Consider the following 27,245-nt stretch of genomic DNA (forward strand, 5'->3'; position numbering starts at 1 on the left):
ACATGCCCATGGAGTACTGAAACATGCCCATGGAGTACTGAAACATGCCCATGGAGTACTGAAACATACTCACGGAGTACTGAAACATGGTCACACAGAGTACTGAAACATGGTCACACAGAGTACTGAAACATGGTCACACAGAGTACCGAAACATGCCTATGGAGTACTGAAACATACTGACAGAGTACTGAAACATGGTCACGGAGTACTGAAACATGGTCGCACAGAGTACTGAAACATGGTCACACAGAGTACTGAAACATGGTCACGCAGAGTACCGAAACATGCCTATGGAGTACTGAAACATACTGACAGAGTACTGAAACATGGTCACGCAGAGTACTGAAACATGCCCATGGAGTACTGAAACATACTCATAGAGTACTGAAACAAAGACACACCTCTGCATCGGATGACAGTGTTATGCTAAAGGTTTGACATGGTTTACAGTGAGTGTCTTTGTATCATACTTTAAATGGCTGTATTTTGTGTTTGTTGTCTCTTACTGAATAGTTTCAGATGTACATCAATCTGTCCATTTTCCATAACCACTTACCCGTCGCTGGGTTGTGGTGATCTGCGGTTTTCAAATGAATATTTCTAACTGCAGTAGTGCAGTGAAGGCTGGATTTCATTTTTGTTGCTGCTGTGGTGGGCCTGTATGCAGGTTGGAGCCAGGCAACAGTAATGTGTTTATTTAGCCATAGATCCGTCAGCATTTCCACAGAAAAGGACTTAAGTTTTTCAAGTATCAAGTTTTCGTTTTCTTTGGATTGTAACTTTGTGGGTTTTTTTTTTTTGTTTTGTTTTGATTTTTGAAAGTGTGTTGTTCTGTTGTTCTGATGGATTTGTGCATTTGTAAATTGCTTTGTAATTGATTTGTATTTGTAAATTGCTTTGTCACGCGTCTTACCTCACTATTTACTTGGTCCTTGTCGTCAGGATCTTGCAGGGAATAGCTTCTCTGTAAATGCCGGTCAAAAAGAGCGGTAAACCCACATGAGAACATGGAGCAGTGTGAATGCTGTTAATAATATTAATAGATACCTTTATTCATCCCCGGGGGGCAGTTCTCTTTACACCTCCCCCCACTTGCTCTCTGTAGGTCAGCACAAGCTGGCTGTGAAGGGCAGCCACCCCTAGCAGCATCTAGGGCGCTGGGGGCGGACGGCCTGACTCCGGCACTCACAGATGTGCTGAGGCCGCGCTTGAACCGGCGACCTTCCAGTCACAGACTCCGAGGTTTAGCCCACTAAGCCACATGCTGGTAATAAGCACCGGCTGGTCATTTTGGCCGGGGTGGGATGAGATGCACGGAATAATGCTGGAAGTTGATTTCATTCTTGGATTCCCCCCATCTTGGTCAACCGGCGTGGTGAAAAGGTCACAGCTTTGTTACACGTTCGGTGTAATTCAGACATAGACTTTGTTTTATTTGGACGGGGTCCAAATACTTTGGGCTACATATTCTGTCATCTATATAAGTCTATATTTTTTTTATTTTTTAATAATTTGTTTTTTTAATAATACACACAGGGCTGGAAATTAAGCTCACCCGCTTTACTGAATTTGGTCAAAAGGCAGGTACCAATAACTCAGCACCAGCCTGCTGGCTAGAAAAAAAATTGCGTGTGTGTGTGATAGATTTGGCTTTTGTATTCAAACACGTCTTGGTGCAGAGACTGCGACCCCTCGCTTGGTCTGTGATGAGCCCCGTGTGAAGCGTGTGATTGGCTGAACAGGATGCAGGGCAGCCCGCCTTACCAGGCCTCCGTGCCTCCTCCAGGAGGTCCGTGCAGCACGCCATGTCCCGTGCCTCCTCCAGGAGGTCCGTGCAGCACGCCATGTCCCGTGCCTCCACGCCCACGGGCTGTTCAGCTGATACCGCCTTCATTCCTTGGCTCTAGAACTAGATTGTTTTTAGCCCCACACATTAATCCCAAACAGCTCAGCGAAATTTAGTCATTTTATGGAATGAATGAGTCTTATGCAGAAAATTTAAATATAAATGGAAAATATAAAACGATGCAACGTCATTTCACTAATCAGTGCTGACACACCCCCTCCCCCACTCCGCCCCCCTCCCCCGCAAGTTTCACCGCCGGCAGCAGTGCCACCAATTAACGGATCACTGGTGTAAGATTATTTAATTCCTTCGTTCCTCTTTTGGTTCCAAAAGTCCTCAAGTAGCCCGCTTGAGATGAAGCCCTTCTAGCCAGTGGCCACCAGGTTATTTGAGTTCAAGACCCCCTGATATACATATTTCCAGCTAATCTAAACAAATACAAGAAAGTACTGTACACCTCAATAGCCATTAGGAGCAACTGGTGAACTGAACTCTGTGTCCTGTATGTTAATGCCCCCCCACCCCCACCCCCCAATAGCCCTCATTCTTTTCAGAAAACCATATAGACCTGCATCCCTAACTTTCAAATAATCCCCTGGACACTAAAAACATATGAACCCCATTGAATAGCTTTTTTTTTTGCCTTATACAAAATGCCTCACTGGACAGGCAGAACGGGCACAGTTACCATTAACCAACCTGTCTGGTGTAACCTCTAGTTACTGTTTAGAATCAGTTGTTGCTACTTCAATTTCATACATCGTCGTCGTTTTAAATATCCGTTTCTGGGAAATCAGACAGTAATGCAGTTTAGCAAACGGTCTGTTGATTAATATTGGAGTGATGAAATTAAGGATTCAGCAAACAAACACATTTCGGGCACCGGTTGGAGATGGAAGTTGTCTAGCTAAATGTTGAGCTATGCAGTATTTATCTTTCAAAGTGGACACAGGCCTTTCTGGCAGATTAGAAAACAACAAATATGACCAGAAACCACCAAAATGAGGACATGAAATGAGTTGCGCTAAACAATTAGCCTTAGCCTTGGTAAAGGTCATGGGTTTCATTTTGACTAAATTTACAGTATCAGGCATAAACAGGCCTGAAATGAAACTGGACAGACTAGTGGAAGAGGAAGCTCAAGAGGGATGAATTCAAAGTAATTAATGATGGAAGTAGGAATGCTCACATACCGAGGAATATTTTCTCGTTTGCGCAATGACTTCAATCTCAACACGACAAATTGGTTAAAAACCAAACTGTGGTGTGTATAGCATCAACCATCCTCCTGAGAGCTGATAGATATCTGCGAAAAGGAAGTGATGTTATCCAAGCATCAACATGTCGAGGACAAGAGACAGTCAACCCTTTTGACTGGTTTTCCGGTAGCACTGATTCATGAACACAAAGCCACATATGGACCACTTTAGATCAGACCAATGAAAACATTCGTCCCTTCAAGGGTTTCGGGGAGCTTAGTAGTGCTCTTGTTAGCAATATTTACGTTCTTCAGTACCCTCAGAGTGTTTTGTTAGCTCAGTTCTTAAGCCTTGGCCTATAGACAGCAGAATAAAGGCAGGGGTCTTGTTAGGCTAATTATCCCCTAGTTCCCAAATGAACACAAAAGTCCCAATTTATTTGTATTGTAAATGTCAAGCCTGACACAGATATATTGTAGCCTAGAAACACAGTAATTGTACAGATTTTTCTCTGTTTGTAACCTCCTGTATTTTTCTGTATTTTTGCTAATTATCCCCCTGACCTTATGATACAAGGTAAGAACTAGGAGACCTGAAATTCATTTCCATTTTGTTATTTGCTTTTTTCAATGTTTATTTTGTATCGAAAGAATGAGACAGATATTTTGAGAGACGCTCTGATGTGTATTTCCAGTATGAAGGGAAATTTATCCAAACTAATGCCTGGCAAGTCTAGTATCTTTTGTTTAATATCTCTATCGTGTTATCTGTTTATCTTTCATGTTGATACTGATGATCTCTGCACGGATTTCCAGCTTCGGGCCTTTGAATTTGGCAAACGTGAAATTTTACATTGATGTTAAAAATAAACATTGTGTCATTCTGTCTTCTCCATCGGAGAATGTTCTTGATAAAATCGTGTGCAATACCAGTGTCTGTTGCTCAACCACTGCTTCCCCGCCTCTTCCACATGTCAGGGATCCAGAATGTTCTCTGCCTCTTTTCCGCTGTCCTGACGGAACACCGGGTTCTGTTTCACTCCACCAGCTCCCAGCGCCTTAGCGACGCCTGTAGGGCTCTGGAGTCCCTCATGTTCCCACTCAAGTACAGGTGAGTGGCCCTTTTTTAAAGTCCGAGACTCAGCATATCACCCCCTAGTGGTGAGGTTTAAGGCTGCACCTGGTTCTGGGTTACAGAGGGCCTCCTCTGTTCAGATGACCCAAATGGAATACAGGAAGCTCTCGACTTATATAAAACCGACTATCTTAGATGTGGGCAAAAGAAGATCCAAGATACAAAGAGATCTTGGCATAGATGCATAGATGTAAAAAAAAAAAACGATAAACGCATATAACTAAATTGACACTTTATCTTTTTATTGATTTAATATGTGTTCTTTAATATGTATTTTTAGCGAATATGTTTTTTGCTATAAGTAGTCTTCACTGGTATGGGGGTGGGGTAAATCCGACTTTTTGACTTGCGTAATCGTCTGCGGAACGGATAACTTGTGTCAGTCGAGAGCTGCCTGTGCTATTAGGCAAACCTGCAATGCCCGTGTGGCATGAGGGAAGATCGAAAATACTTCATTAATCCATCCATGGCTCTTTCCCTATCTGTTCAAGATTTATGTAAAACTTTACCCTGAGCCAAAACAAAACTTTGTGGTCTCTTTGGTCGCGTATGAGACCTAAGCTTTTATTATTGCTACTGTCAGTATTAATCAATATAGATTACTGTTTGAAAATGAAATGGATATCGAAAATACATTTTTGTGTATTTCGCATGTGCATGTCTGTTGGTTAGCTACGGCCCTAGAGAGAATTTGCTCATTGTCATGGGGTCTGAACGTGCCCTCCCTCTCTGATTTGTGCACCCAGTTACCCCTACATTCCCATTCTCCCTTCCTGCCTGCTGGAGATGCTAAGCTCACCGACCCCCTTCATCATTGGGGTGCACTCCGTCTTCCAGAGTGAGATACAGGACCTGGTAAGATCTCCTAGAGCAGTGCAGGCTTTGTTTCATTGTAGGGTCATTAACGTACTGGGTTACCTTTATAGGCAGAGGTGTAAATTTCAGGTAAAAATCCAGACCAAGATTTTGTGCCAACCAACCAGTTGAGAGTACAAAGTGACAGCCATAGAGTACTCAACTGGTTGGTTGAAACTAAATTTTGGTCTGTGTTTTTACTTTCTGGACCTGAAATATACAGCTCTGCCTACAGGCAACTGAACTTGAACAATGCATTTCAGTACATGGTCAGTTAAGAACTGTAACTTTAATTCAGGCACTTTCACGTATCTGAGTTGATGAAGCAGTGAATATTCCATCATGCCTACAAGTATCTCAGTGACTTTCAGAGAGGCTTACATAGAGTTACCATGTTTGGCAGGAGCTTTAATGTCCAGGACTGCTTGAGCTGCTAAAGTCTCATAAGAAACAGTGGAAACGATGATGTTGGAATTTTGGGCAACTGTGGGCAAAAGCCCGTGGTAACTGAGCACTGGCTAATCAAGGTTGAACACACAACTCAAAATGACCTGACCGCACTGGAAGAATATGCTCAGATGAATCACCCGTCTCCTTTTTTTCCCACAAGCAGATATGTCCATGTACCAAAATAAGCCTATAGGCTTGATGGCTTCTGTTCCAGGGCCAAGGTCTCACACAGCTTTGTTATAGTGTCAAAGTCATTCTTAGTTTTCCTTGAGTCATTAGAGTGCAAGACTAACGGCAAAAAAGTAAAAAGTCATTTTGAAGGTTATTATTCCACGTTGTTGTGAGCCTACTTTCTATGAAAACCATTTATTTTGGTACTGGTTGGATCCATTATAGCTGGGTTGGGCTGGATTTAGTTGGATCGGTTTTGTGTTGAGTTGAGTTGGGTTGAGTTGAATTGGATGTATTTCAGTTCGTGTTTATATTTGATGCAGGTCTTTTGCTGTTTCTCATTATGACCTGCGTTTATAGTGAAACGTAATGTAGAAAAATGGAAAAGTTGACGCAGTAATTTGTATGGATTTTGAGATGTTACTCAGATGTGTCCTGTGTTATTCTCAGCTGGATGTCATCATTGCTGACCTGGATGGAGGGACGATCAAGATCCCAGAGTGCATCCACTTGTCCCACCTCCCTGAGCCCCTGCTGAATCAGACCCAGTCGGCCCTGTCGATGGTAATGTCCCAGCATGCACTTCGCTCCTCTTTTGCAGACAGAAAGTTCTGTTGCTGGTGTCAGCAGGTAGCTTGGCAGTTAATGGCAGGAATAAATATTTGCTGGCTGGAACCCCAGAAAGAACCAATATAGTCTCTATCTCCAAGGCATCGTGCTGTTCCAACATGTGAATTTGTTGGTAAAAAAAAAAATGAAATTGTAATTGTGCTTGAGTGTTACCATTTGAATGTTTCTCCTGTCCTGCAAGGTTCTGCACCCAGACCTCGAGATGGCTGATAAGGCCTTCCCCCCACCCCCGGCGGCCTCCTCCAATATGAAACTTCTGGTAGGCTGTCGATCATGATCACATTTGCATCCGGAGCTAATGGCGTGGAAATGAATGTGATTGGCCTTAAAAAACAAACCAAAAAAAAACTGCAGGAGTCATTAGCAAATGTGCCTTCGTGCTGGTCCATTTAAGATGTACAGTTTGGCTTCTGGTGGCATGTAGTTAAAAACCTGAACATCTAACCTCTGTTGTGTTTTTGCTTTGTGAGTTCTGCTAGACTTTTCTGTTTATTTAAAAATGAAATGCTGTGTACTATCATCTCGAACATATTTGAACTGTTACTGTTTATCTCTCTGTCCATCCATACATCCATCCATCCATCTCTACCTAGTCACTCAAAGACAGACAGATACATCACTTTCTGCCCCTCTGACTTTTCTCGGTTCCTGCCCCCCCCTCTGGTTCTGTCTAACCTTCTGCCCTGTGTTTTGCAGGACAAGGAGGTACGTGCTGTGTTCCTCAGACTGTTTGCGCAGCTCTTCCAGGGCTACAGGTCCTGCCTGCAGCTCACCCGCATCCACGCTGAGCCGGTCATCCACTTCCACAAGGTAAGACACGCGTCTCTTGGATGTTCCTGGACCGGGCTGGCCTTCTTCCCCAGCGATGTGTTTGTTTCCCTTTGTTTATGTGAGCACATCCTTGGTAATGTCTGTGTGTACACGCAAGTCACCCCCCAGGTCTGGCGGGGGCTCTGCGCAGAGCTCGAGATCCGGCCGCTGGTTGCCACGGCCCCCAGCCTTGCCTGTTTTAGCACATGTACGAGGCTTTGATGTGGCATTTGTCCGCTTTTGTGGTCCTGCTTAATGGGAAGGATTTGCTAATTGCTGTTTGTATTTTTCTGAGCTGATTGAGATTCTAGCGTGGAATAAAGCTGTTTCTGTGTCGGTGATAGATTGTGAAGTAGAAGTATGTCCATGTTTTTTTCCATAGTGAGTAGATACAGAGCTTTTCTGTGGTATAAACAATGGAAAACTGGATTTGGAACTGACTTATGCTCTATGCTGTCTGGAATACCCCGCCACCCCTGTCCAGGATACACATTTCGATGGATGGACTTTAGAATGCTACTTATTCGGCTTTTTTTGCATGGACTCAGTACTTTGGTCCTCCATGGTTTATAATTGAGCTGTAAAATAAGCTCTCACTTGACCTCGGCAGTTTTCTTTGGCATTAATGAAGAATCCATCTACCTATCTTGACTCGATCTCAACCTTTCTGTCTTCCAGTTATGCCTCTGTGATAACCCATATGCCTTTTCTGTTTCCTCCATGCCCGTTCTCACAGACAGCCTTCCTGTGCCAAAGGGGCTTGATCGAGAATGATCTACTCACCAAAGTGCTTGATAGCATGGCCTTCAGTGGCTTCATTTCAGAGAGGGGCTCCCCCTACAGGGCTTGCGACATTTTTGATGAGGTATATACACTTCCCCTGTTCAGAAAGAGATATGTTTGCTTTTTTTATCCATCGTAAGATGGTCTTTGCAAGCTTCTCATTAGTCGAAGGTCAGAAGACTACAATAAATGCTTTTCTTTCTCCATGCAGCTGGTCGCCTTTGACTTTGAGCGGTTTAAGGAGGATGAGGAGAGCCCAGTTAAGCTTCAGAAGCACATCCGTGAACTTGCTGAGCATCTGTACAAGAACGTGAGTGATAGGGAGAATGTCCTCTTATGGTCACGTTGTTTGTGGTCTACTGAGAGCACCCAACTTCCATCCAAATTTCATTGAGGCTCATTGACTAGCTGTGAATATTTTTCTGCCTGCCAGGAGAACCCCAGCCCCCATACAGCTTTCCAGAAGGTTCCGCGACCCTCCGAGGGATCACACTTGCGGGTTCACGTAGTTCCCTTCCCTAGGCTGGACCCAGAGCGTGTTGAGGCCTTTCTACAGCAGGGATTGGTTAAGAACCAAGGAGCCCCTGTTCCCTGTAGTCGTCCTATGAGGAAGTGCGTGGTTCCTGCTGGCCAACCTGTGGGTAAGTCCTCCACCTGCGTATGACAGGCAACTACCAACTTCTCGAAGGTCGATCTTTTCAGTTCTTTTCATGGGGTGTCAGGTCCAGTCCATAGTGGATTTGGTCCATCTACATTGAGTCATCCTTTCAGTGGTCGTTCTCAGGCTGGCACTAGCTTCCAAGGAGACCAGTTTGTCACTGGTAACCTTTTCTTGTCTTCTTTGCACAGTGCCAATCCTTGGCAAGGTGGGTTCTGTCTTCAACAGTGCCCGAAGACTGGAGGTGGTAAGAACCTGCATTGTGTCCATCTTCGACAACAAGACTCTGGAGACGGAGAAGGTGAAGTCCTTGCCTAGTACTGTGTTACTGAGTATTTGAGTTCTCCATTCCCCTTTTCATGGATGTTCTCCACATTTGGCTGGTGTCGCAGTGTGATGTCTGTCGTCGCTGATGAGTACCTACAGGACTCCTACAGGCCAGAGTTCAGAGACAGCGAATAAGCGAGTTTCATGTTGTCCTTTGTGTGTTCGGTGTGTGACTGTACCTCCTCCTGCAGATCCTTCCTGCAGCTCTCCGTGCCCTAAAGGGTAAGGTGGCTTGCCAGTGCCTGACTGATGAGCTGGGCCAACATGTACAGCAGAACCGGGTCATCCTGGACCACCAGCAGTTCGACTATGTTGTGCGCATGATGAACTGTGCTTTGCAGGTAGGCCGTTGTCCTGAAAGTCAATAAAGCACCAATCACCCAGCAGCTTTTATAAATAGGCATATTCAGACTTACCTTAATTAATTAGACTTCACTCAAATTCATGTTAATGTGTTTATATTCCATTTATGTGGAGTATCTGAATACATATAAGCAACCCATATTCTGCCAAATGGCACTCAAAGCTGTTTTTCCTGAGTGATATTTAACCGCGGACTAATTTCTTAATACCATTAAATCTATCCAATGATTTCAGTACGTAAAATTCTGATTCTGTTTCATGTAAGAGAATAATTTCAATAAACTATGACAAAATGTGATTTTAATGACTTGAATCACCATGAATTTCTTAATTATTGATTGTTAATTTAATATACAAGCCTTCTACATAATGCACCTGTAGGTTAAGCCTTTGTACCTCGTCTTGGAATGGAATGAAATGAGGCTGTAATGTTATATATGCGTTTTACATTGATTCCATGACTTGAATGCGTATAAATATCTAATGCATCAGCTGGTTTTGCCAATGTTCATATGGGATTGTGTACATGGCGGTAGCGTGGACTGAATGTTTAGAATGCATGGCTAATTAAATAATAATGCAATCCACCGATTAGTGCAAACATGCATATTCGCTGCAGTGTAGACTGATATATATTTCAAACCAGTTGCTAGTCACTGCCTCTAAAAACCCACACATCCACCTCATTAAGCGTAGAATGGTCACCATTTATGTGGTTGTCTTGCTCAGGTAGGTCCGTCTCCGTTACTGATTTGCCTATTTATGCATGTTGACCAGGTAGATGCCTCTTGAATCCTGCCTAATACTAATATACTTGTACATTCTTATATATTTCTATATACTGTTGTTATATAATTCTTATATAATTATATGAATTATTCATATGGGTTTTCGGCTGTAACGTTTGTTTTTATGTGTATGATACATTTTAGAAAGTTTCGTTTTGTTACGTGTTCAGCTGTCTGAACACTGCGATATTGCGTTTGGCCGTGTCGAGACGCATGACTTAATACAGCATGTAGTTCATAATGCAATTAAGTGCACTTGAGTCAGTGGCAGAATGCGGTGAAATATGCGACACGTCCATATTTTGGTGTTTCTTCGGCCAAAGTGCTTATCTAGCCTAAGCGTGCATTAAACGTCAGACTTAAGTAAATGGGGAATAAGTGTAAGTGGGGGGGGGGGGGGGGAAGGGAGCAGCTACGTGCTCTTTTGACTTAAGTGCATGTCGGACTTTTATTGTTGTGTTTATTTGCGGTGTTGTGGCAGAACCCCCCCCAGCCTGCTTCGTCTGCTCCTCTACTTCTTGCTACAGCCTCTTGGCTGGCGGGTTACAGACCTGGACTCGTACCCGGAGGGTTGTGTGTCCCAGGCCCAGGAGGGGTGGGGGTGTTAAGCCGCACATCCAGCCGTGTGAGTGATGGTCTGGTAAAACCAGGGGGGCGAGGCGTAAACATCCGCATTAACATGCCATCGATGCTGGGGGCTTTGCTAATTTCCAGATCCTATTCCATTACTTACACATTCCTGCTATTTCTGGTCCTCAGCACCCCTACCAGATGGAGTGAGGGGGCGGGGGGTGTTTGCATGCTGTAGACAGGTTGGTGGTGCTTGTAACTGCCCCAGGGTATGGATCCGGGCCAGAATCCCCCACATTGAGTGAACCTGGAACAAAGTGATGAGATGATCTTCTGTGCTATGTTAGCGTGAAGTCAGCCCATTGGAAAGCAGATACCACTCGTTCCGGCGATGACCGAGCAGCTCAGTGGGGACAGGCTGATTTGCTGTTTCTGAAGCTCAGGGTATTCGGACACTTGCTGCTTCCAAAATGGTGTGTGGAAGGTGGGAAGGTGGAGAGACATGGAGAGATGGGAGTTAATCAAATAAACAGCAAGAGCTGTACTCATTCACAAGGCAATAGGGAAGATGGCGTTGTGCTGCTTTGCAGCGTTTACAAACAAGCACGATTGATCATCAGTGTTCACCTTTCAGAAATGATAGCTCTTCCATGACTGTGAGACCAACACACCAATCAGGTCAGGTCAGTCCATAAACCCATAAACCCGTAGCATTATTATTGGAAGGGTTAGCCCACCGCGCTAACCTGCTAGCTGCAGCCAGTGGCGAGGATGGTTTCTATATGTGATGCAAAAGTCACATGGGGTAATGCTGTATGTATGCGGTATGTACTGTAGTGTGTGCTGTCTGGCCTTCAGTTTAAAGCACCTCATCTAGATCCTTCTGCATTTCTAATAATAATAATGATAATTGATGCTTTTTTTAAATTGTCTTCACATCTCCCTCAAAAGAAAGTCGTCCGTGAAGGGCAGCCCCCTGTAGCGGCGCCCAGGGAACTGGGGGTTAAGGGCCTTTCTCAAACACCTGCAGATGTGCTGAGGCTGGGTTTGAACCACCGACCTTCTGATTACAGGCACACAGGCTTATTTTCTGCGGAGGCCCGATCTGAGCTTCACCATGTCATCCATGCTGTAACTGATTTGGTCCCATCGAAGCTACATTAGAAGAGTTGTTGGATTTTTCTTTTTTTTTTTAAAGTACATGCAAGAATTGAAAGAACCTGGCGAACTTTTCACGTGTAACTTTTGTTCGTGGTTCACTGAGAAGGGATACCAAATGGAACATCTGCGTTGCGGATCGCTTGTGGACTGTCATTAATTTGTTTTATTTTTTGTCATGCAGTGCTAGTTCATAAATCCCACTTGATTTGATATGATGGATGTTTATATGAAGGCACAGTGACGTCACACCGGTGTGTGAAGATCCCGCTCTGTCTCATGTGAGATCCTTGTGTTCTGAGTCATTCCCCTGAGTTCCTCCCTGCTTCCCATAAGCCCCGGGAGCCGGACGTTCCGGCGTGTGACACGCTCGGAGTGTGGTGCATCCGTGTTACTGTCTCTGGAATGCTTGTTTGTGTGTCGTCCCATTCCATGTGGCGCGCCGGTACCCCCAGCTGTTGCCATTTTGAGGCACTAGATGCAGGAGGGCCCTGAAGGCAGAGACCACCCTGGCATGTCAGCCATTTCCTGTCAGAAGGTTTAGTGGCCAAGGCGATTTCTTGTTTACTGTTGCCGGGGGCCCCATGATCTTGGTTGGAAACACGCTCGGCATGTCAATTAAAGCCGTTAACACGCACCGTGGGGGTGTGACCAGGGAGTAGGAAATTACCGCCAGCACTAATTATCAGCCCCCAATGGACCTCTCCATAGTGCTTGTTAGCCAGATAAATAATTGCTGAGATGATGGACGTGGGGTTTATGCCTTGGAGAGTGTTCTAGGTTCGAAGTTAATACCTCTTCAGTCACCATCTATCTGAACTTCAACTTGGCATTTTTGTAACTCAGTTTGATTGTGAAACTGTCTACATGGAACTAAATGGTTTTATCTCAAAAACCGTTTTTGGTTCGATGGGCCAGTTAGAAATGAAAAATGTGTGCAGGCAGCTGTGACACTGACAAGAAAAGGCTTTGGGGTCTGTGTCAGCTGTTCCATGGAAGGAACTCCCAAGTAGAGCGAGAGTTCCTGGAGTTGAGGATATGGGCAGACAGCTGGGCAGAGGAACGAGTCCTGTTAACACTGACATCTCCACCATGACCGGTCACATGGCATTACAGCCTGCTGTGTTAGTGCTGCTCCTGTTGCTTCAGTGGCTTTGGAGAGGAGCTCAATAAGTGTCAGTAAGAGTGATGTAAGAAATCACCTGAGCCTCTCATTGTGGATCAGAGCTGAGAAGCTCGATCTGCCAAGGATTCGATGCCCAGATCTGCTGCTGGAATGATGTCCAGATCTGCCACTCTACGGATGCCCAGATCTACTACTGAAATGATGTATAGATCTGCCACTCTACTGATATCCAGATCTGCAGGTATAGTTGTCTAGATCTATCACCCACATTTGCTGTTGTAGAGATGTTCGAGCTTTTCAAATTCATCGGCTTTGGAAAAAGTACCATTCGGCGGAGTGGAGCCGTTCCAGGCTGGATCCCAAGGCGACTTAGTCAGTGACTCCACAGAGATATGTCTGATTGTCAGAAACGACGCCGAGCTTGGCTGCTGGAGTGGGAGGGATGTCGCATGGCCCTGGCACTGGGCCGGCCTGCGGTTCGAGCTGATAGTCACGGCAGTATCATCTCAGGAGAAAAACAAGCGATGCTGTCAGGTCGGGACTTGATGCCGTCGAGCCGCTCCCCCTAAACTGGTGTGTTTAACTGCTGGAAAGAGATCATGCTGGCCTGACTCAGACTCCTGCTATGCCAGGGGAGCGGGCCTGACACAATTAGGCTGAAGGGTGAGATAGGTGTGACTGAGTGATCTATGACCTTTCACCTGGAGAGCGAAGGGAAATATCAGCCCCCCTCAGCTGGGGTGTGAAGCGCGTAAACAAGCCGCTGGACTTGTTCACCTCACAGCGGTTTGTACAGCGGGAGCACAGGCGTCTCATGGGGGGGATTAACCCTTGGAAATGACAGGAATGCTGTGCAGTTCATGGGGGGTTTCTGCGGGGGGGGGTGGTTCATTTTCGCTGAGGCGAGTATGTCCTGCATCTGCTTTGCGTTCATTCTGCTCCATCTGCGAGGAAGGTGGGGAGAAGGAGATGGTGTGCGATTAACTCCCTGTGCACCTCAACGTGTGAGCAAATCTCCGGAATCGGTGCACTGCCACAAGTGTCGGTATATGTGCACTGTTGCATATGTCTATACATATGGTTTGAGTGCATTTGAGTTTTTCTGTGTGTATGTGTTTGCATGCGTATGTGTGTTTGTGTGCGTATGCATGCATGTGTGTGTTTTTTGTGCTCCCGCATGTGCATGCACATCTGTGTGTGCGTATGCATGCATGTGTGCGCATGCATACGTGTGCAGGAATGCGTCAGCAACTCTGGACCCTGTAAGCATATAGGTCCTGGTGTGCCTCTGATGCTGATTCACGTTTCCTTTGCCCCCTTCTGCTTCTTCACTTCACCAAAGTTTGTGCCCCCGCCCCCGTCCTGAGGATTACCGCTCATTTCCTGTCGTTAATGCCCGAGATTAGCGGCCATTTCCCACTGTCGTCAATCTGGCACTTCTGAAGCCATCCGGACCGGTGTTCTGCAGTCCCCGCAAAGCCTTTTTGCTTTATAATTAGGGACCCTTTTTCCTTCGGGGGGGGTCCTGAGATTTTGGCTGCCGGGCTTCTCCACAGGCCCTGAAGAACGCCATGCGTCCTCCAGGACGCCGTGAAAAGCCGCCCTCCTCCTGTGTGAAGATGCGGGGGAATATATATGATTTAATTGGTTTTAATAAGTCGCATGGCTGTCCTGGTGAAAATATGAAAGTGTGATTGTTCCTCTCGACTCTTCGCTGGAGGACATGGAGGACGTGCGAATCCACAAAGTTTCGCCGCTTCTTTGTTTTTCCCCCCGTCGAGCCTCATTGACATTCCAGATCTTACGACCTGCTCGGAATGCTCACGCTTGCGGATCGCTTGTAGGCTGTAACACTCGGGTGACGATTTCAGAGCGGCGATTATATAAGCTTATTGAAAGCACATGTGGGTGCGCTAGACGCCAGTGTGGGGGCGCTGTGGGGCGGCAGACGGCAAACGAGGAGATGCACGGTTAATTTAAACAGGAGGTGCTGTCTGTGTCCGGGGGGGGGGGGGGGGGGGGGTTGGGGGGGTGAGTCTACCTTATAACCTACGATGTTTATTTGCCGGTGGCTTTTTACCAGCAACTGAGTCCTCGAAAATCTTGTCTGATAGGGCCTGAATCAGAATAAGGTTTAATAGTGAAGTATGTTCACACAGAGAAATGGGGAATTTGTCTTTGGTTGTCAGTGACTCTCATACATACAGCAGATACATAGAAGAAGAAGACGACAGTAGTTGCCTGCAGTCCTGTGTGTGTGTATATATATATATATATATATATATATATATATCCATCCATCCATCTTCCAAACCGCTTATCCTACTGGGTCGCGGGGGGTCCGGAGCCTATCCAGGAAGCAATGGGCACGAGGCAGGGAACAACCCAGGATGGGGGGCCAGCCCATCGCAGGGCACACGCACACACCATTCACTCACATATGCACACCCATGGGCAATTTAGCAACTCCAATTAGCCTCAGCATGTTTTTGGACTGTGGGGGGAAACCGGAGTACCCGGAGGAAACCCCACGACGACATGGGGAGAACATGCAAACTCCGCACACATGTGACCCAGGCGGAGACTCGAACCCGGGTCCCAGAGGCGCGAGGCAACAGTGCTAACCACTGCACCACCATGCCGCCCCGCATTTGTGGTTGATAAAGAACATAAAGAATTGCAACAGGAAGGAATGTTGGAATAAATACAGCAAGCGCAATACAGTACAATAAGTAGAGTGAGTTATATATTACAGTGAGGTGTCATAGTTGGGGGTGGGGTAAGAGTGCATGAGGGTCAGCAGTTCCTGAGAATTTTGGCTTCTGCGTAGAAACTGATCAGTCAGCTGAGATATTTTCTGTAGGGTTCCAAAATTTTTTAAAATGAAAAATTCGATTTCTTGTGAATTTCCCCTTCCAGAGAAGGTGGATGGGGGTGTTTGTCATGGAGGTCGATGTGAAACCAAAGGTCACCGAATAGGGTTTTGAGGTTCTTGCTTTGTGCTGGGAGTTCCAGTTCCAGCTCCAGTTTTGCTTACACTCATACCTTGGCATTGACTGAAGCTCAACGTAGCTGCAGTTAAACCTAGTCAACTTCTTGACAGCATGAATGTAAAATGTTAATGATACTGGCAGAAAGAAATCAGTCGACCTGTGATGAAGGGCCTTTAATATAGACCTGCATGGTGAGCAGTATGGGTTGTAGGGGGCAGTCCTCATGCCTGTCCCTCGGCCTTCCCCACAGGACTGTTCCAGCTCGGAGGAGTTCAGTGTTGCCGCGGCGCTGTTGCCCTTGACGACCGCCTTTTACCGGGTAAGTGTATAACCAGTTAACCTATGCCTGTGGAAACAGGCAGTGGGGTTCTGTTGGTGCTGATCTGTCAAGGGAATTACGCCCCCTTCCCCCCCCCAGGGCATATTTATATTTGTATTACATTTGTATTATGTTAAAAATCACCCACTAAACTGCACAATTTCACTCATAAAAAAATCAGTCAACCATGCTGACTTAAAAATGCAGCCAGATTATGATATTTTATTTTGTAATTATTTTTCATACCAGTCTACTACAGACTCATGCATAGCAGTACAGATAAAATACGGAATATAAAGGATATAAATTATTGTATCCACCCACCTATACGAGCTTAGCCTGAAGGGTCTGGGTGTAGACACAGATTACAGAATGTTCCGCTGGTGTGATTTGTGTATGAATTAAGCTTTTGTTTTTCCTTCCTCTGTTTAGCTCATAATGTCCTCTTTTCATCCTTGTTTGTTCATCCTGAGTAATACGATCCTGTTTGCTAATTATCAAATCTGGGTAATTTTCGCATGATAAGTATGTTGCCCAAGTCTGTGGCATTCAGACGGAGCATTTTTGTATGTTTCTGGGTGGTGTTCAGTGCCCCGGTGAGTCTGTGGTGTTGGGGGCTTCCTGCCTGGGTAGGTCAGGGCATTCGCTGAGAGAGGGGGAGGGGCAGCACTCCTCCATATTGCTGGCCTTTAGGCCTGCGCAGCCTCCTGATTTTTGAATGCGGCAGAAAGGTTGTCTGGCAACGAAGAAAACGGATGTAAATGATAAGTGGCATCGGGTATTAAGAGAATGGAATTTGCAGAGCTGCGTCTGCGGACGTGTATTTGGTGGGGGACAGTGGAGCTCGGCCGAGATAAACATGCAGCATGAACTTCTCAGTGCATCTTGATGGAACAAAATTGGCAGACAGCAAAGACCTTCATGCAGCTGGCAGAATTGCTTGGGGGGTTGCAGTCCCCAGTCAACCCGTTTAGCGACGCAGGCAGCCCATCTTCCGAGGGGGCGCCGACACAGCAAACTGGCGGTGAAGCTTGTTTTGAGCCCCGACTGTTGCATTACTGAGAAGAAAGTCCCTCCCTCAGTTTTGTGATTGACACTAGACGGAGCTTTTGGCTCACACAGGATCATCTGGGCCAGTGCCCCTCCAGAACATGGTGCTGGTTGACTCTTAGATAGCTGGGTAGTGGCTCACCTTGCAACTGCTGCTTCAGGACGACGACGACGATGATGATGATGGTGATCGTCCAGAAGTAGCTGGGCTAGTTGGTTGTACATACGTCACATAGAGAAGGACCCCAGGAGCAGGACCAAAACCCATGAAACAAGCTCCCGCAGCAGATTGTCCTGGTTTGTCGATAGGCACACGCTCCAACGGCACGAGGGTCAGCAGATGTTGAGTCTAAGGGTGCACAGATGTCCAGGTCTTGGGAAGAATGGTGCAAATGTTATCACAGCACAAAGAGCAGTGGGAGGGGCTTCACAGAGACAGGATGTGCGGTGGCTCACGACCCCTTGAGAATGGCTGTATGTGTTGGTTTGTGTACTCTCCTGGTTTAGTCAGGCTGATGAAGTCCCACTCTTTCTCAGCTCCTGGGTGAGTCCCTCAGCCGTGCTGCATATGGACTGCGGAATCATGAGGACAGCGTTCACTGGCCTTTGTTTGTCAAAGCGGGTGGAAGGGAAAATGTTTCAACAGTCTAACTTGAGATTGATGAGTAGGGTCTTCGCTGGAGTATGTTGGCCTCCTGCACTCTGAAGGCATTAAACTACATTGAGCACTTGGCTTATCCAGAGGCCTCGAGTGCCGATATGAATCCCTCTACATCAGTCTCCGTTTCACTAACATCATCGGAAGTAGTGTAGTCATACTTCAGATCTTATCCAGCAGGATTCCTCCAGCCGACAAAACTCCCTTTTGATAAATAAAGCGGTTTATATGGTTGATATATTTTCTTTCAGTATGATAAAATACTGAACATGCCATTTGGGCAGTTTGAAGACTCAGACACTAGACAGGACATTCTGTAGGAACGCCATTTCTGTAGTAGCCAAGAGTCCACATCGACTTGACGGCATTTAATAGTAACAATGATAATGATAATATTTTTTTCAGTAATTCCTGGGTTTCACAATTAGATAACAAAAATGACTCAATGAGGAAGAGCATAGAATTCCAGGATCATGGGAGTAAAGGTCTGTTACCAACCACAGTTGCTGATTGATCACAATTGGAGATCACCTTCTCCTCCATTGGTTAGTTCACCTGGAAGGGAGCCATGGAAACTACTGAATATGCATTGAAGGAACTAGTCACTGCATCTCCACCATGGCCAATCCTATCTTGTTCAACACCTAGCTGACTCTGCTGTGTACTTGCTCATTCCTTATGTTAGAGTAAACTTTCTCTAGATGTTTCACTGCAGGACTTTGCTGTGGGGGAGCAGTGGTCAGTTCTTAAATGGACAGATTAAGAGAGGGCATTGAGCTTTTTGTGATGTCAGATTTGCTCTCCTCCATTAGCTCCACTGTCATGTGACCTGTGATGAATTTAATCTGACTTGTCAAAAAAAGATAGTTGGGAACCATCTTAAACCTTAAAATCAGCTTGAATCTGCTTTTGATTATTTAAAAAATCTGGCTGACGTCTGAAATTATCCAGGAAGAATGTTGTAATTAATGTATTGGTTTTTCTGAAAAGGTTTGTCCTTTAGGTGTTGTTACGCCCTTCTGCATAGTTATTAGAGTCATACTTGTGATAGGTTCCCGTCTGATTGGACTCAGCATCTCGTGTCCCTGGATTGGAACGGCCATGCGTGGGACGCCTTATCAGTGCAGTTTACTTGGCCTCGGCACTCTGAAGTAAACATATTACCCATGGGACTCGCAGTCGAGGTCCGAATGTGACTCAGGCTGAGGAGGAGTTGCATTCTTTCTTCCAGTTTGTTCAGCAGGGGAAACTAGACTTTTGGCGAGTTACGCAGACTAACTGTTTCACATTAAATAGGAGTGCTGGAGCTGACCGTCATCTTATGTAAGATGCTAAGAGTCTCATTCCTCTTTTACGTGTTTATTTTTAATTTCAAAATATACCCCGTCATTCAGTGACCTGTGGTTTTTAAAGATCTTTTTAATTGTGCTTCCTTATATCTGGTAGTGAAAAAAAAGAAGAATCTGACCCCAACAACACTATTTCAGTCCCTTGGTTTCCGGGAAATGGTGAGGGTTGTTGGGCCCTCACTAACCCCCTTTGCCACCCCCTGAGATTGTCTGTGGACTATCTACCGTATGGAAGAAACTTCATAGGAGAACTGTTTTATTGAAAAATTATCTTGGTTCAATAGGCTCGTTTATAATGAAAGAACATTTTCTGAATGACAGCATCAAAGGTATATTTTCCTCTTAGAAGCTAAACCTGCTACTTTGGTTTTACCGCCAGTTCCATCACCATCCCAGGAAGATGCCTAAGATCTGCTGAGTATTCAGGGCAGCCCATTCTGGTGCTATGTGTATGGCAGGTGCCAGTGTGTGTGGTGTGTTTACCGTGTGGAAGCATATGTGTAATGTATTTATACAGTGGAAGCATGTGCGTGGTGTGTTCACTGTGTGGGAGTTTGTGAGTGGTGTGTTCACTGTCTGAAAGCATGTGCGTGGTATGTTCACTGTGTGGGAGCATATGTGTAATGTATTTATACAGTGGAGGCATGTGCGTGGTGTGTTCACTGTGTGGAAGCGTGTGAGTGGTGTGTTCACTGTGTGGAAGCGTGTGTGGAGTGTTCACTGTGTGGAAGCTTGTGTGTGGTGTGTTCACTGTGTGGAAGCTTGTGCGTGGTGTGTTCACTGTGTGGAAGCATGTGCGTGGTGTGTTCACTGTGTGGAAGCATATGTGTAATGTATTTATACAGTGGAAGCATGTGCGTGGTGTGTTCACTGTGTGGGAGCGTGTGAGTGGTGTGTTCACTGTGTGGAAGCCTGTGCGTGATGTATTTATACAGTGGAAGCATGTGCGTGGTGTGTTCACTGTGTGGGAGCGTGTGCGTGATGTATTTATACAGTGGAAGCATGTGCGTGGTGTGTTCACTGTGTGGAAGCCTGTGCGTGGTGTGTTCACTGTGTGGAAGCCTGTGCGTGATGTATTTATACAGTGGAAGCATGTGCGTGGTGTGTTCACTGTGTGGAAGCCTGTGCGTGATGTATTTATACAGTGGAAGCGTGTGAGTGGTGTGTTCACTGTGTGGAAGCATGTGCGTGATGCATTTATACAGTGGAAGTGTGTGCGTGATGTGTTTACTGTGTTGAAGCTTGTGCGTGGTGTGTTCACTGAGTGGAAGCTTGTGCGTGGTGTGTTCACTGAGTGGAAGCTTGTGCGTGGTGTGTTCACTGAGTGGAAGCTTGTGCGTGGTGTGTTCACTGAGTGGAAGCTTGTGCGTGGTGTGTTCACTGAGTGGAAGCTTGTGCGTGGTGTGTTCACTGAGTGGAAGCTTGTGTGTGGTGTGTTCACTGTGTGGAAGCTTGTGCGTGGTGTGTTCACTGTGTGGAAGCTTGTGCGTGATGTATTTATACAGTGGAAGTGTGTGTGTGGTGTGTTCACTGTGTGGAAGCATGCGCGTGGTGTGTTCACTGTGTGGAAGCTTGTGCGTGATGCATTTATACAGTGGAAGTGTGTGTGTGGTGTGTTTACTGTGTTGAAGCATGTGTATAGTGTGTTTACCATGTTGAAGCATGTGCATGGTGTGTTCACTGAGTGGAAGCTTGTGCATGGTGTGTTTACCATGTTGAAGCATGTGTGCAGTGTGTTTACCATGTGGACGCTTGTGCAGAGCACAGGCCTCCTAAATCTGGCCTTAGATTAAGATTAATAAATTTGTCATATGTATGTTAAACAGACAATTACACCATAAAATGAAAGTAGAGAACCTGGCCCTACATGCTTTTGTTCTGATATTACGGGGTCGGTTTGTCATCTTGTCTGCTCTTTAAGCTGATAATTTATATGCATTCTGTAAAGCCCACAGGATGTCTGGCATTGGGGTTAATGTTACCCCTTTAATTCCCCGCTGATATCACTCTTGGCCTATAATGCCCTTGTGAGCATAGTTTACGTAGCGAGGATGACAGCCTAGTGTCTGTTCTGTCCAGCGATGGCCTCAGGTGGTCTGACGTTGCCCCCTAGTGGGAGGGTAGCTGCAGAACGTGTCATGGCCCTGTGTGCCTATAATTACAGCTGGTGGTGTCTCAAAACACAGCAGTTAGTGATATCGTGTTGCCGTCATTCACCCGTTAAATAATCCTGGTTCCCACTGGATACTTTATAAGATACTATTGGGATGTTCTATCAGCCATGTAGCAGTGAGATTCTGGGATTCAGATGATGCCTCACCTCTGTTGTGTTTGGCCTCTGTGATTTGCTCCTACTGAACACTGCAGTAAAGAGCCCTGCCACATATCCCTGTGTGTCAGACCTACATGGGTTTACCCCCTTTGGTGTACCAACAACAACGTGCTGGTATTCCAGCTCTTGGAAAATTGGAGCGTTCTGTTAGAGCTGTTCTGGGGAGTGAGTCTGGTGGTCTGGGACCGGGATGGCCAGAGCAGAATGCAAAAACAAGTTGTGATTTTCAGGGACTGTTAACATTTAGCTGCCTTGTGGTTAGACCTGTTCCACAGCCTGGATCTTTCCACGCTTGCTTAGTTAATCTCTCTAGTGGGGGGTTGGAATGGAATATAAAGCTTTGTGTAGTAGATATCGCCGTGCCTCTGTTCATCTTCCACTGCATCTGTCATCAACAAGAAACTGGCGCCAGGGGTGAACCAGTTCGCCTACACTTGTGTACAAGATCATCCCATTTGGACAAACCAGCAGTTCTGGGAGGCCACCTTCTACCATGAAGTCCAGAATCAAATCCGTGCCCTCTATCTTAATTCACCTGAGGAGAAGCCGGGCATGATGTCCAAGACGAAGGTGACCGTACACCTCCTGATCATTGCAGTTTTTGAACATCATGTACAGCACCCTGATGCTGGGTATTCATTTTGTTCCTTCAGAGATTATGGAAAGTTCTGTGAATTCAATGCTCTTGCACCTTCTCCATCAGAATGGGGGTTCCTCTGTCCCAGCTGCAAGCGCTGACTCGGAGCCCACTGCCATGGACCTGGCGGCAGAACAACTGCGTGCCTGGCCAAGCCTCAGCAAGGAGAAACAGCAGGAACTGGTCAAGAATGAGGAGAGCACAGTCTTCAGCCAGGCCATACACTATGCCAGCCTCATGGTCTACCTGTTGGTGCCTTTGGATGCCAGCAAGAACAAGCTGCTGCGCTCTGGGCCCGGAGCTGATTGGGAGAGTGGCAGCAATAGCATCATCACCAACAGGCAAGTCTCACCTGGAGGTCAAGAGGACTCACCGTTTGATGGGGTGGTGGGAATTTTCAACTCTAAATACCGTTAACTAGATTATATATAACATTATAGATTATATATAGTTGTGTTAAAAATCAGGCTACAAAAGGCATTATTTATTTACCTTGGCTGGCAGTCTCTATCCAGTAGAAAATTGGTTAAACCAGGGATGGCCAATCTTATCCGCATACACACCAGCCCTTTGCAGATAAGATTAGCCACCCCTGGGTTAAACCATTCAGTGGAAGACAGAGGGAGTTTTCCCTATTATCAGAGTTTGGTGATTCAGGTCCAGAGAGTAAAAATCCAGATTGGGATTTTGTTTAAACCAACCAGTTAAGTATTCTGTGAATGTGACTATTTATGCTCAAATGATTGGTCTGGACCAGAATTACCCAACTCTCCCCATCATGATTGCTATAGCCTCATTTTTCAGTTACTCATACAACCGAGTGTCAGCAGCTCCCCAGATTATTCTCTTTGTAAAAGTAGCTCAGAATGCTTCGGGGACAAGGTTGCCTGTAGGATGCTATCTGGGAGGCACCGTCTATGAAACCAAGCGAGTTAGGGAGCCCCCAGAACAGCATATTGATGAGATCATAATCCTGGCCCGGAGTTGAAAACAACACGGAATTTAGGGGAATGTTGCTGAGTTACTGAGGCTTTCACGTTTGTTGCCAGCAACAGCATTTTGACTTGATTTAAGCCTCAGAAAAGATTCTACGATGCCACATGTGGATCTGCAGCACTTCGTGTGTGCCGCACCATGTGAGGGCAGCGTGGACATCAGGCCGGGCGCGCCGCCAGCGAGCCGGGGAGTGTGGCAAACGTGTGCCACCCACGGCCTCATCTGACCCCCTCCCCTCTGCCCCACAGCATCGCGGGCAGCGTGGCGGACAGCTTCGACGCAGAGAGCGGCTTCGAGGACGCGGAGGGCAGCGACACCGCCAACGCCGTCACACGCTTCGTGGCCCGCTTCGTGGACAAAGTGTGCACAGAGAGCTCCGTCACGCAGGAGCACATCAAGACCCTGCACAGCATGATCCCAGGTGCCGGTCCCAGCTGCGGCTCCTGTAGTCATGCAGAGCTCATGTCTCTTATCGCGTGTACTCATTTATGCAACTCGCGTCATGCAGGAATTGTGGCCATGCAGATGGAGGCCGTGGAGGCTGTCCACGGGGAAAGCAGGAGACTTCCCCCCATCCAGAAGGTAAGGGCCCCCCACCTGTTAGTTACAGTGTGATCATACTGCTGCTACACCTTCACCATTTTTGGCTGAAGAAAAATTTTAGCACTGTGCTAATGCGTTTATGCTAGCTTGGGGGTTAGGGTGGAGATGTGGCCAAGCCAATGGTAGAGCAGTGTTAGCACCACGCTAATGCCGCTAGGGAGAGAGCAAGGGTCGACTCTTACAGCACGTCTGTGTTCCTTTGTTCCGTCGGCACTGATCCGGCGTATAAGCCCTCTACCCGTCCAGCCGTGGGGTGCCAGAATGACGTTTGCCTTGGCGCCGTCGCTGGCTGTCAGTCATCTGGCTTTTGGAATTTCCACGGTGGTCTTTAATTTCTCACATAAACAGTCATTTCAGGGTTCACCGAAAGGAAATTTAACAGCACTGAAGTTCATGTGTTTCGGATTGAATGCAGCAAAGAGAGGAAAAACCCTTACTGTTCACTCCTTAAGTGTATCCTTTAGAAAAACACCACAAGAAGCTGCTGTTAGAAGTATAGTTTTAAGAGCCACATAATATTTGAGGTTATTTTAACTGACAGGACATTTACATCAGCACTGGCATCCGTGACAGTGATGACGTGTGTGTCCTGTGTCTTGCAGTGTGTGTGTGTGTGTGTGTGTGTGTGTGGGAGGGGGATGGGGGGGGTGTGGCCTAGGTCATGTGATATTCTCATGGGACCAATCAGACAGGTAGGACTCTCCTCTGCCCTGCAGCCCAAGATCCTTAAGCCAATGTTGCTTCCGGGGGAGGAGTTTGTGTCGGAGGGTCTGCGTGCAGTGCTGGACCCCGATGGACGGGAAGGGGCCTTGGGGGGTCCACACATCCTGCCTGCTGAGGGGGCGCTTTTCCTCACCAGCTACCGTGTCATCTTCAAGGGTAGCCCTCACGACCCGCTTGGTATGTCCTTATACCCTGCCTGGTTTGTTACGACCGACAGGTTGCGTGGTATTTAAGAAGCTGAATTTGTTTAAGTGTGATGGTATAAACAGGTAAGTAGACGCTCTGTGTAAAGGCCAGGTATTAAATTATGTAAAAGACACATCAGCTCTTGAGGTTAGCCTGCTTAGTGCAGGCCACTCCATGCATATTTTGGTGCCATGTGTAATTACATGATACTGCATCTGCTAGGGACGTGATGCCAAAGGCAGACTTTGCAGAGTGTTTACACAGAAAAACCTCCCTCGTACTCTGTAGGATTTTTTATGCACCTTGAGTGATTGGCCTGGTTTGCAAGATCGCTTCCTTAAACAACCGCAGACCTTCAGATACTGGTTTTTAAAATGGTATTTCTACCCTTTACAAATAAACTTTAAGTTCTCACATAAGTAGCTCTGCGTTTCTCTGCTTCTTGGGGCAGTGGGAGAGCAGGTGGTCATCAGGAGCTTCCCCATCTCCACCCTGACCAAGGAGAAGAAGATCACCGTCCAAAACCAGCTGCAGCAGAACATGCAAGAGGGCCTGCAGATGCGGTCCGCCTCATTCCAGGTAGTGCCTTTGCTGTGCCTGCTGGGTTGCTGTTGTACCCTCAGTTGGGGTATTTAACACCAGTTACTTCTGGATGGATGTTTAGCTAGGTATGTAAGGCACGAAAGCCTACTCAGATAAAAAAGCATCTGCTAAGCAACTCAAATAAATGAATAGTAAAAATTGTGGAATTTGTTTAAAAATGGCAAAGGGTCCAAAATAAAGTGTATCAACCAGCTTTGGTTTCAGTACAGTCTCGTCGTAATAAATCCACTTTCCTGACATTCTGAAAATGAATCTGTTGTGTGTTATTCTGAAGGAAGGGTAGAGTGGAATACACATAAGAATTAGAAAAAAAAGATTTTAAACAGAGGAAGGAAATTTCCCAGCTAACACATGTGCCGGGACTCACAAAGATATAGCGTTGTGAAGATTTTATAGTACATTCCTAACTTTTTTGTGAAACTGGTGATAAAAACAGACTCAGGAGAGGGCGGTTGGGTTTTATGCAGTCTGTGCGGGCCACCTGTCCTGTTTGAACACTGTTTTGAGGCACTGAGCCGTGGAGCTTCATAGAGGTAGCGTGGCATATAGGGGAATCATGCCAAATGGTCCCATTTTTTATGTTGGACATCTTGTCATCTTATGTTGTCATCTTTACTTCGAATGATGCACCAGCATTGTTTGGAGGGATGCGTACCTCCCTCAGCAGGATAGTCACATGTCCATTGGACCCTTGAGCAAGGCCCTTAACCACCCCGAAACAAACTTCTGGGCTGCTGGATAAATGGCTGACCCCGCGCACAGACCCCAAGCTTCACTATCACCTCGATATGTTTGTGTGCGTCTCAAAGGAGAGCATGATGGGATATGAGAAAACACATTCTGTACAAAAGGCAAGTAAAGCTTAATTTCATTTTCATTTCATTTACAGCTGATCAAGGTGGCCTTTGATGAGGAGGTGAGCTCCGAGATGGTGGAGATCTTCAAAAAGCACCTTCAGCACATGCGATTCCCACAGTCTATCTTCAGCACCTTCGCCTTTGCTGCTGGCCAGGCCACACCTCAGCTCCCCACCAAGCATAAGGAGAGGAACACGGGTTTTCGGTGAGCAAAGCCCAGAACCCCCCGAAATGGTCCAGTGGTGCTCCAGTGTGCTTCTATCTGTATTTGTGCAAAAGGCAAATTAAAATGATTTCATTATTTAATTATGCATCCAAAGCACTATTTCGAAGACCATTGTGAAAGGAGCCAAGAAGGCCGGAAAGATAACCATCGGCCGTCAGAGTGTGATCAGGCGAAACGAGCGAGGGAGCCGGTCGACGTGGAACGAGGACGATGACGTCTCAGGTGGGGACGCAAGGTAGCAAGTGGGGTTAAACGGGACGCTGCCCCTTTTGGGAACTTTTCGATCCTATTCGTTGTATGTTACAGTGTCAGACGATGGGGAGATGCCCTCAGCCACAACGCTGAGGGCCTCGGAGAAGTCCACCATGGAGGAGCTGGTAGAGCACGCCTGCTTCCGGGACTACCAGCGCCTGGGCCTTGGCACCATCACCGGCAGCTCGACACGCTCCAAGAGTGGCGAGCAATTCCGCACCACTGCTGTCAACAGGATGTACTCGCTCTGTCGCAGGTCAGCCCCAGGAACGCCACTCCTATTTCTGTGTCACCGGATCACGTGACCACCAGTTAGCATCAGATAAGCAGGGATCATCGCATTAGATCTGCAATCTCTAACCACCACGTCAGAAGGTCTAACAGCTATGAGACAACTTCATCACCGCGGGACAGTCCTTACAGATATATTACTTCTACTGCCTTCTCATCACAGTGCACATGTTAGTTGTCGGAAGTCTGACAGGAGCTGCAAGGTTCCAGCCTAAGTGTTTAGCGTGGTGTGTTCTTGGTACTTCTTGATATGCGTACTTGACCGTACCGTAGGCCAAAGACCAGAACAGAAGTACGGA

At 46.5% G+C, this 27,245-nt stretch overlaps 1 protein-coding gene across 1 annotated transcript in view; it reads left to right on the forward strand.

Annotated features, from left to right (window-relative positions):
• LOC125706035 (myotubularin-related protein 13-like) overlaps window positions 1–27,245 on the forward strand; it is an 88,875-nt gene that overhangs the window by 34,789 nt on the left and 26,841 nt on the right. The window contains exons 7-26 of the mRNA XM_048972467.1: window positions 4,026–4,158; window positions 4,929–5,037; window positions 6,109–6,222; window positions 6,470–6,547; window positions 6,985–7,098; window positions 7,835–7,963; window positions 8,093–8,191; window positions 8,315–8,522; window positions 8,731–8,840; window positions 9,058–9,207; window positions 16,115–16,183; window positions 21,972–22,142; window positions 22,276–22,550; window positions 23,454–23,626; window positions 23,714–23,787; window positions 24,525–24,708; window positions 25,169–25,296; window positions 26,210–26,382; window positions 26,498–26,625; window positions 26,710–26,911. Coding sequence (XP_048828424.1) covers window positions 4,026–4,158; window positions 4,929–5,037; window positions 6,109–6,222; window positions 6,470–6,547; window positions 6,985–7,098; window positions 7,835–7,963; window positions 8,093–8,191; window positions 8,315–8,522; window positions 8,731–8,840; window positions 9,058–9,207; window positions 16,115–16,183; window positions 21,972–22,142; window positions 22,276–22,550; window positions 23,454–23,626; window positions 23,714–23,787; window positions 24,525–24,708; window positions 25,169–25,296; window positions 26,210–26,382; window positions 26,498–26,625; window positions 26,710–26,911 — 2,821 coding nt within the window. The remainder of the gene's footprint in view (window positions 1–4,025; window positions 4,159–4,928; window positions 5,038–6,108; window positions 6,223–6,469; window positions 6,548–6,984; window positions 7,099–7,834; window positions 7,964–8,092; window positions 8,192–8,314; window positions 8,523–8,730; window positions 8,841–9,057; window positions 9,208–16,114; window positions 16,184–21,971; window positions 22,143–22,275; window positions 22,551–23,453; window positions 23,627–23,713; window positions 23,788–24,524; window positions 24,709–25,168; window positions 25,297–26,209; window positions 26,383–26,497; window positions 26,626–26,709; window positions 26,912–27,245) is intronic.

This window comes from Brienomyrus brachyistius, chromosome 13 (genome assembly GCF_023856365.1).
Source record: "Brienomyrus brachyistius isolate T26 chromosome 13, BBRACH_0.4, whole genome shotgun sequence".
NCBI lineage: Eukaryota > Metazoa > Chordata > Actinopteri > Osteoglossiformes > Mormyridae > Brienomyrus > Brienomyrus brachyistius.